Below are 10,083 nucleotides of genomic sequence, written 5' to 3'. Positions count from 1 at the left end.
ACACAGAATGCTAAAGAAAGACAGATTCTATCTGATTGTAAGGAAACGCTTCCGAACAGTGAGAGGAATTTTACAGTAATACCAATTACCTAGGTAACAGCTAAACACTTCTCCAAAGGCATCAAAGGGGAGGCTGGAGAACCATCTGTCAGGAATTCTTTAATCTGGATTACTATACTGACTTGGGGGTAGTCATGATAGCCTGAATGACCCCTTCCAACTCCATGATTCTATGAAAATGCAGACTTTTCAATACAAACAATAAGTAGAACTTGCAGGTATCTCTCCCCTTTCCTTTATATACACTTTTATTTGGGACACTGGTTTTTGTTTCTTTAACTTAAAAGCACAATTTGACAAGGCACAACTTCTTTTCTGGTTCTGCAATATCTATATAAAATGTACCCAGGCCCTGTATTGGATGAACATGGGCAAAATTGTGCCTTGATCTTAAAGAAAATGTGAACTTGGACTTAGCCTCTTATTTCCCTTGATCTTTCCAGCTTTACACCTAGTTATTGTAAATGCTTTGAGATGTGATTATAGGGGAGGTAGTACTGAATAGAAATTCAGCAAACAAGTAATGAGCAAATGGTCATGCAACTATCTATATATTTAAAAACTCCTAGAGGGTTTTTCACATAGATCGTCCTCTGGGCCTATCAGTATATCTTTCAACATAGGCTCTGCTGAAGCTAACCCAAGGCTTACAGTAACCTAAAGTTAATGATGCAGTACGAGTGCTCTACCAAGAAAGCAGAGGAAGTATCAAATCAGAAACATAATTTACAATATTGGATGCTATGATGCAAGGAAGAATCTGCAGGCTGGAAAGGGAAGCAGAACAGATTTATGAAAAAATCTTATAAGTGGAAGAGTCTTGTCGACGATTTCAACACCACTTCCCAACATATTGGCACTACTAATATGTACTTTTCTTTCTGAGGCAGCTTTTTCTATGAACCAAGTTCCGATACAGGAGTATAAATTTGTTATACAGAGTTGTCACACATACAAACAACAATCCAAACCTGTCTCCATTCACTTAAACCTTGCTAGAATAAATGGTTTCAGAGAGATTTTGGAAATGGAAAATGCCTGCTATTATAAATACTACAAAAGCAGCCTCTTTTGTCACTCATTAGGGTCGAGAAATTATAACTCAAGAAGAAGACAGGCTTCCCAGGTGATATAACATTCTCACACAAATTATTGCTTATCTGTCCTTCATAAAAGAAAAGAGACTATTCGGAGAATTAAAGAACACTTTACATGGAATTGTGCCTCCAAGTGGGCCATAATTTAGGCTTAGTACCTAGGCCAAGAGGTAAGCTAAACCAAAAATCTTAAATGTCTAGAAGCTAGCTGAAATCTGTTGAAAGGTGAGTGTGTTTTGATAGCATTTTAAACCATGAAAATTTATTTTTGAAATATTTCTATTGTTCTCTGCAAAATCAACATAAATAAAAGAGACCCAAAGATATTAGGTAGATTGACAGGCCCAATCTTTAACTACATAGGTCAGGCATACCCTGAATTCAGCTGATTGGACAACCATTAATATCAAAAGAAAAATAGCAGAGTAGATGAGATGTACAGTTAAACTACAAAGAAAAGGAAAGAAAGCCTTGTTAAAAATATGGAATCGCAAGGTCATTACATTCAGTCCTATATTAAATTTGAACTATTATGATTTCCCCCACTTTTTTTTACATTTTACATTCCTCCTCCTCCTCCTCCATCATCATTTTGGGCTTCTTATTGCTACTACTTAAATGTCTTGCAAAAAGTCAAAAATGCTTTAATTAAAAGCAGACCCAATTTTTGTAACCTGTTGCCCTCCTTGGGATGACATCACAGGCCGATAGAATCCACCATGATGTCACAGGTGTCCTATCACTTCCCTGCCTCCATTGCAGATGCCCATATATAAAATTATTGGGTAGGAAATTTAGGTGCATAAATCACAACACATCGGGAGCTAAGTCTATCAAAATTTGGTTGAAAAGATGTCACATGTCATTTGCAGGGCTGTACATGTTCAGTTACAAACCTCACTACATTCTTCACTTGCTACAAAGCTACATGCAGCTTTATATCAGTTGCTGAAGGTAGTCAAAGTCAAAGCATGATTTATAATTCTAGAAATTCAAATAAACAGATTTGTACATAAGTTTTGATCTCTCAAGAAACAATATGTTTCAGGCAGCCTATCTGTATACTACCAGTTCTATAGCCTCTTCCCTAAATGTTGCAACAGAAAGATGTTGTGTATAGCTTCTAATTTCCTCAGCCTGACAAAGCTGGATGGTGATGCAACTAGAAGACTAGATAGGCAGATTTGATAGAGCAAGTAAATTATTCGCTAATCACCCCAACTTTAATTAGATTCCATACACTCCCTTCCCAAATTCCACATAACGAGATGTATTATCCTCATCTATTCTCCCCCAGTATAGAATATTATTTTCTGTGCTGGCTTCAGAGAATAACACACATTAAGAAGTCAAGCTTTACTAGCACCAATTTCTGCTATAGAAAATGGCACAAATGTTATTAATACTATCATGATATTCTTCAGGGAGAATCAAAAGCTAAAGTGAAATCCTCTAGATCATTATGTACTGATTTGTTATATTGCCTATATTTCTTTCAAGAGTTCAAGGTGGCTTCCATGGGGATTCCTTTCATTTTATCCCAACAGCAACCATGAGGCACATTGGGCTGATCGAGTGACTGGCCCTAACACTCTAAAGTCACCCTAAAGTTTTCATGGGTGAGGATGGATGTGAACTTGCACAACTTTCAGTCTGCCAAACATTCAGATGCAGCCTTTGACATTTTCCCATATTCTGCAAATGAGACAATGGTGTATTTTTCTTTTTTTCTTTTTTTCCTGATATAGTTTTATTTTAATCAATTGAGATGCAAGAGAATTTGGAGAACGATAAGTGTGTGCACATGAAAATTTTAAATGTATTAAATGTAACATGAATATTTAATTCCATTACTTTTCTCTGCCCATTCTCATTTCTCTTTTTGGTTTGGCACTATCCCTTTTAAAGTACATCTCCCACCATGCCATTTAAAAGCTATGTTCCTTGACCTGATGAAAGCTGTCACCCCAAATTTCCAAATTTTATGGGACTTATTTCCAGGTATGTGGTATAGTATTGTTTTCTGAAATGCTAAAATTTCTGAAATGCTAAAATTCATTTAATGTACAGTAAAAGAGAAACTTGAGGCAATGACATATCAGATTTGAAATTTCAAACATTATATTGGAGAAAAAGGAGTCCCTCTCACACTCATTTTTACCCATCATGTCATCTATCCTTCCTCCTCCTGAAGTTTCAATGCTCTTTCTGCTTATTTTGGTGTTTGTTTTTAAATTATTCATGCCTTCTCTCTAAATAAACAACATATATTATTATCATTTAATAGGTAGCTGCAGAACTCTGTTGTTGTCAGTCATTTTTCTACGGTACAATACACACACACATACATACGAAGAGGGAGAACTGAGTCTGTGTGTGCGTATTTCCCTTTATCCATAAACTTATGTTGGTTGTGTCAGATGCTTGGGAATCTTTTCTCCCCACCTCTGTGGCTCCAATAGAACTAGTTGTTATTCCCGGTTGATTGACAGGGGCTCCCTTGGAACCTTGATTGTGGCTACTCCTGAATGGCTGCTCCATGCTTCCCCCCAAAGAAAGTAACACAAGATGTCATACCAATAGACTTTTCCATACCTCTGAATGCTTACAGGGAGCTTAACAATTAGCAGAGGAACAGTTCCAGGTTGTTCAGAAATAGAGATATAGATGCAATGTACATAGATTATGGAGAATAAATAACAGAAACATGAGAAACTGTTCCAGTAGTGTTAGCATCATTTGACAAAAGTTCTCCAAGTCTTCCAACAAGAATTCTTCCATATCTACCTTGAGATGAAGCTGGGTCATTCTATTTGCAATGCAAATCCTCTACCAGTGAATTTCCAAATCTATTAAGGGCTACTAGACAAGCTGCCTTAAACTGCTTTTCTGCCATATAAGGAGTATAAAAACTTTTCCACAGACATCTTCTTGTCTCTGTTTTATTGCTTCTTGCATGTCCACATTGCACCAAATGCAACTCAGTGCTTGCTTCCAGCTCTTACCCACTGGAGTACTGAACTGCAAGCAGATCTGCAGCTAAAGATGGCAGGCCTTCCCCACCAGATTTTTCCATGGGTATGGTAGCTGCGCACACAGAGAACAGCATAAGAATTCCCTGAAGGTAAGTGCTTGCCGACTATATGTAATTTGTCACACTACTTTTGTAGCAATATTTAGAAAGACATTATAATTAAAGGTCCTGTAAGATTTGATAGAAGGTGGTATAGAAATAAGTTAACTACTCTTAATTTTCCACTATTATTTTAATGAATGCAACATTAGTTTTTTTCTAATCAAGACAAATTTCTCATAAACGGGGTAGGTGAATGAGAAAAAGTAGCTGAAAATATATTACCAGAGGGTGACAAGATGCTTCTTTGTGATGTCACTGCTGCCATAGAAACTATGTGTGCACACAAGTGAAAATGACATCTGGCAGCAGAAGAGCATGGAAAGTTGAGAGAGGAGGCAACATCTTCAGTCTGGCAGGGTCATCAAAGCAGTTCAGCTGATAAGGAACAACCTTACAGTCCTAGGTACAATTCCACTTCCAAGCCTCAGAAGATGTCTCAGGAAGTTGACTGGTTACACAGCCAAGCAGGTGTGTGTAAGGTAGATCTCTATAATCCTGATGCAGGAAAGGACCAGGACCGCAAAGTGATTTGTTTTGTCGATGTCTCCAGCCTGAACATTAAACAAACAGATGATACAGATAAAGATGCTGCTGGCCAGTCTAAAGGCAGTGAATCTGTCACAGGACTTGATCTGGGGAAAATGCAGGACAAAGAGGTCATAGTAATAAAAGATAGTGAGACACCAGAACAGTCTAAGACAGAAGGAGCAGTTTGTCTGTTTAAACAAGGTTCAACTGAAGAACTTAATGTTGTGACCTGGCTTTTTGATGACCTGCAAAAATATGCATGTGGATTTCAACATGCATTGTCCCCTTCAACTGCCCCTCGTCAACAAAAGCCATCAGCAGCTGACAAGATGTCCCAGAATAACAACAATACAGCTTTCAAGGCTTCTGAAGGTCAGAAAGGACCATCAGATGAAGTAGCAAGCACTGTTCAAAAGCTGTGTACTTTGGTTATGCAAATGGCAAGTAAAGAGATCTCTGAAAATTTGGAAGATGCTGCCAGCAAATGTATACGCCAGGCAATTTATGCCACTAAAGATGGGAAAGCTCTAAATCCCTCTGGTTCTGTAAGTAAGGTTGCATCCAAGATGGTGAATGAGATTATGGAAAATGCCCAGGATTCCAGTAATAAAGACAAGAAGGATGAGGGTAAAGGACTCCCCAAGAAAACATCCCTTTTTTATGGTGAGGTGTGTTCCAACCAAAGCGAATCAATACCAGATGAAGATGGAAAATCAACACATGCCCACTTGATACATCCAAGGAAACAGTCAGCTCGCAATGATAGTTCTTTTAACAAAGGGCTAATGGTATATGCAAACAAAAATGCTAAGGATATGACGTTTTCATTTGTGAATGCCACCAAGATACACAAGAGGCAACCACTCCCAGCCTGTGTGATTCTGAAGAGAGTGTTTCTCAAACACACAAAGGATGTCATATCAGATTTAATTGACTCTACCATGAAAAATCTACATAATGTCACTGGAGTCCTCATGACGGACTCAGATTTTGTTACAACAGTGAAGAAAAATCTTTTCAATGCAGGAACCCAGAAGTCAACTGAGATTTTAGAAGCAATGGTATTAAGAATGTATAATGCTTTGACGTCGGAAACTAAGGAGAGAGGGCATAGTCTTGTATACTCTTTATTGAAAACAGGATGTTCGTTAGATCCCAATTCTCCAAATATGCACTTTGCATCTTTGAAAGGTGGGGTGCATATGAGGGAAAAGGTAAAGCAAGAAGCAGGACAGACATCAGCACAAAAAGTAGGTGAAACAATAATTAAGGATGGAATTAGCATGCTGAGATCAAGAACAGGAGGCAAAGGCTCAGAAAGGGGATGTCATGATAAGAGGCCAGATAAAAGTAGCTCTACAACTGAGTTTCTAGCAAAAGACCTCATTTTGACAGCTTTAATGTTGATACAGCAACATCTCTTAACTCAATACAAAGAGCCCGTTTCTGAGTCAAATACATCTTCATTTGGATTTTATGAAAAGGGAGGCAAACATGGTTCTAAATCTCATAGTTCCAGGAGTGATCAACAACAGCAAGAATACCAGAGGGGAGAAATACAAAGTGCCCTTCTATCAATCATCCAGAAGGTCCTACAAGAGGCTGGTTTCAATGTAGATGAGTGTGAAATAAGCAAGAGTTCCAAAGCAAACTCGTATGATGATAGATCTGCCAGAAAACCCACACCCAAACAGAGTGGTTCAGATGTGGATTCTGAAAATATGGATCAAATAAACAAGAAATTCATTGATCAGCTGATGGAATCTGTGATGAAGCTCTGTATGTACATGACTAAAAGCCCTGATTTTGTTGTTGAAGATTACTCCGATGATCAAGCCACATACTTTACTGCAAGAAACAAAGGTGTAACAACTCCAGATTCAATGTCATCCCAGAAACCTCCACGGGCTAATATTGGAAAACCACTTGTGCCTGCTGGTTCTGAGGTGATAGTAAACAACCAGAGTTCCAACACCAGCTCACAGAACAGAGAGCTCCAGGCTGTCCTCCAGTGGATGGCTGCCTCCCATTTCCAAGTTCCCAATCTCACTTTCATGAATGAGAATGATGAGGAGCTGAAGAAACTTCCTCAACTGGCTGACAAAGCAGCCAAGAAGGGTGCAAGTGTGGGGGATATTTTGCAGGAGGTAATGAGGTATTTCGAGAAACAACAGGTTGATGCCGCTGTGGGAAACATGCCTCGTAGCGGACTACTTGACTGGTTGCTTGCTAATCTGTAGACAAGTACCAACACCTCCCTCTCATTGCTTCCACCCAGCAAAGTGCCATCTTAATTATAGGATGGAACAACAATACAGCTCATTTTCCATAGACAACAGTTCATCAAATTCCACAGGCTGTCACACACTGGCTGGGCAAAATCACCAATAAAAAAATACAAATGTCAACTGTTACTTATTTGTTTATTATTTTTTATGTAGATATTATAAATAAGTTACAAGAGTAAAATAAATGTTTTTATTGGATTGTTATGAAAGCAGTTGATATACTGATGGTATCATCTTTGACTTCTGTTTTTGTTTAGAAGGCATCAGATAACACCCTTCTACTTTAAATCGAATTAGAGTTCCTTTTCTCTTCCTTCCTTTCATTATTAACTCTAGCAAATAATTCAGTCGGGTGATAACATTATACTTGCTAAACATTTTTTTGAATTCCCAATTTTTACTGTGTATTAATCAAAGTCAATTAACCTTTAGCAGCTTTATGAAAATAGTTATCCTAATATATTTACTAATATATATAGTCTAATTAATATAGTTAGTCACTCCACTGGTCATCCTTCACTGAAACTGTTGAGAAAAGTTTCATACACATAGTTACATATAGGTGAATCCTCCCCGCCCCCTCTTGCTGTACTGATTTTTCTTTGTTTTATTTTCTTTCACTATTATTTTATTTTCCCCCTCTTTATTGTGTTTTATTAAATAATGGTTATTTTAAAAAATCCATAACTACTACTTCTACCTCAACTCTGGAACCTGAAGGGAGCTATTCTGAAAGATTATACTTATACCGTATGCAATCTATTTCATTAGTGTTTAAATGCATGTCTTATTTGCTCAAAGGTGAATTTTAAAAAGCTTAAGAATCTGAACACCACCTTAGTTCTTTTTTCACTACAATACTTTTGAAAGGAAAAGACAATATATAATACCACTGTAACTCACTTTTAAATTTTATATGATTAAATTACCAGGAAAATACACTAAAGGAAGTGTACTATACAGATATGGTTAGGATCATAGTCTCTGCAGAAATACTAACAATATTAACTGGGTGCTTAAATAATTAGTGTTAAAAGTTAAAGCAAGTATTCTATATAATAATTGGCGCATTTCTTTCCAAGTTGTTTTTCTCCCTAAATATGAACTAGCTAAATATGACCTTATGCATCAGTTCTTTGAGGATGATCATCCTACTTTCCATGTTAAAAAAAGAGAAACAAACCAATCTTGTTACCTCCTAGAAAATAAAAATACACAAACTTCACACTAGAAATTGTTAAAACAGATAAAAAAGAACACATATCTAGAAAGTGTAAATAGCTATATGTGCATTTTCAAGAGTCTAATGTCCCTTTAGCATTTGGAACTTCTGGCTTTTTGTGGGAGATTGTACACACAAAAGCACTGATACGATAATAATTTGACAAACAACAATGCGTATGAACACAAAGAGTAGAGTCGCATCTCAGTTCTTCACAATGGTTCTGGGTTACAGGTAGACACACACTCCCACAATCCACGCAACCTCACCTGAGTAGCTGCAGACTGACAGGGAAACGAAGATGATGACGACACAACAGGAATGTCAGACTGGACAGCCGCCACAGTGGTAGCAGGCGTAAAAATCAGCTGTGAAAGCAGGAAAAAGAAAATTGAAAGCCACACAAAGCACACATATAGTTTGAAAACAAATTGGTGTGTCTTTTTCTTTAGTACAAGACCTACAAATATTTCTTCTAATATCTTAGAAAGAATGTTCAGCCTTTTTGAGTTGCTTAGCTATTTCATCTCTTTGAACAACGATGTCTGCAACCTGAGGCCTCCCCTAAAACAATTTAATTACGTGCATTACCAATTACGTTCATTGGTATTTGAAAGTAACTAAAAAGGAAACTGTCAAATAGGTGGAAACATCTGGCCAACCTTGGCTGAACTCAGAAGAAGTAAGTACTTGGTTGAGATACCACTAGGAAATATCAGAGTTGAGAACTAGGGTGGGAAATCAAAGAAATCTCCCAAAAGAAGGTAAGATCAAACCATTTCCATATTGTTACCAAGAAAACAACATGGAAATTGCTTTGTCCCTATGTTTTTTTCATTAAAATGTAATTTAATTTCCTCATTTCATCTGAGGCTAAATACTCCACCAAACCCAGTATCAATTTCCTTAAAGGTTAGCACTTCATCTTAACCTAGATTTGTATATACCTCAATATCTTGAATTCCAAACCTAGCTAGGGCCAAATTAGAAATAAAATGTGTTAATGCAACAAATATGTACATTTTAAATGTGTGAACAGTAGGTGTGGTAAGGGAAAAAGGACACAGTACTAAAACTCAGAAAAACTGAAATTGTTTCAATATGCTGGGGGTGGAAAAAAACGTTCTCAACAAGTTGCTGTTTGCTCAGAAAATGAGAACTGCAGGGCAATTCTTGGCACCTGAGACCTCTAGCTGGATCTTCCACAGAGCAATCCAAAAACTATAAAAAGAGGCACAGATGGTTCTGTCCATACCTATCCAAAACATTACTGGTAGACACAGATAGGAAATGCCTCTCCAAACATGCCACATATGAGAGACTATAAACTTAGAGATGCCACTGTTTGGGGTCAAAGGCTAGAGACCATTCCTCCAAAAACATTTCCCACTGTAACATATATTGGATTAAAAAAGTAGCATTACAAATTACCTAACATTGAATATCAGGCAATTATAAGAGATGATTATCTGTACTAAAGCCTATAATATTTAAATAAAAGGGGATTTTCAGTGTCAACTGTATGAAAGCAAGTTAGTGAAGTTAGCTGGAAGGAATGAAGATTTCCATCCATCAAACCTGAAACCAGATTCTCCTCCCAAAAGAAGCTACAATGGAACCCTCCCCCCCCATACACCCAGACAAATGAATTATTCTAGGATGCCACTACATAATGAATGGGGAATTTCTACTAATGCCCCTCCATGGCTCTTCCCTGAAGCTCTGCCTCTCAAAAAAGGCAAGAAAAAAGGA

General features: G+C 37.4%; 2 protein-coding genes across 8 annotated transcripts in view; one reads left to right on the top strand and one right to left on the bottom strand.

Annotated features, from left to right (window-relative positions):
- The window catches only part of PHC3 (polyhomeotic homolog 3), a 46,137-nt gene that overhangs the window by 24,153 nt on the left and 11,901 nt on the right, over positions 1 to 10,083 (bottom strand). For 2 of the 3 annotated variants that reach the window (XM_007432654.4, XM_025169446.2), the window contains exon 6: positions 8,601 to 8,699. The exons of the other annotated variant lie outside the window; for it this stretch is intronic. In XM_007432654.4, coding sequence (XP_007432716.2) covers positions 8,601 to 8,699 — 99 coding nt within the window. The remainder of the gene's footprint in view (positions 1 to 8,600; positions 8,700 to 10,083) is intronic. 3 annotated transcript variants of the gene reach the window in all.
- LOC112541171 (A-kinase anchor protein 4-like) lies at positions 4,725 to 7,192 on the top strand. Of its 5 annotated transcripts, none has more exons than XM_025169447.2 (3): positions 4,725 to 5,366; positions 5,439 to 6,629; positions 6,717 to 7,192. In XM_025169447.2, the coding sequence occupies exons 1-3, from the start codon at positions 4,725 to 4,727 to the stop codon at positions 7,059 to 7,061; spliced, it is 2,178 nt and encodes a 725-aa protein (XP_025025215.1). In that variant the 3' UTR covers positions 7,062 to 7,192. The 5 variants fall into 5 exon arrangements, with proteins under 5 accessions (XP_025025215.1, XP_087988740.1, XP_087988739.1 ...); XM_088132614.1 differs by having other exon boundaries at positions 4,725 to 5,375; XM_088132613.1 differs by having other exon boundaries at positions 4,725 to 5,375; positions 5,418 to 6,651; positions 6,727 to 7,192.

This window comes from Python bivittatus, unplaced genomic scaffold, assembly GCF_059951505.1.
Source record: "Python bivittatus isolate LINGU-HERP-01145 unplaced genomic scaffold, Pbiv_v1 ctg000980_np1212, whole genome shotgun sequence".
Taxonomy (NCBI): domain Eukaryota; kingdom Metazoa; phylum Chordata; class Lepidosauria; order Squamata; family Pythonidae; genus Python; species Python bivittatus.
This window is presented reverse-complemented; position numbering and strand designations above follow the sequence as displayed.

Coding starts and splice junctions, on each gene's coding strand:
- LOC112541171 (XM_088132612.1), top strand. CDS start 4,725: ATGTCTCAGGAAGTTGACTGGTTACACAGCCAAGCAGGTGTGTGTAAG.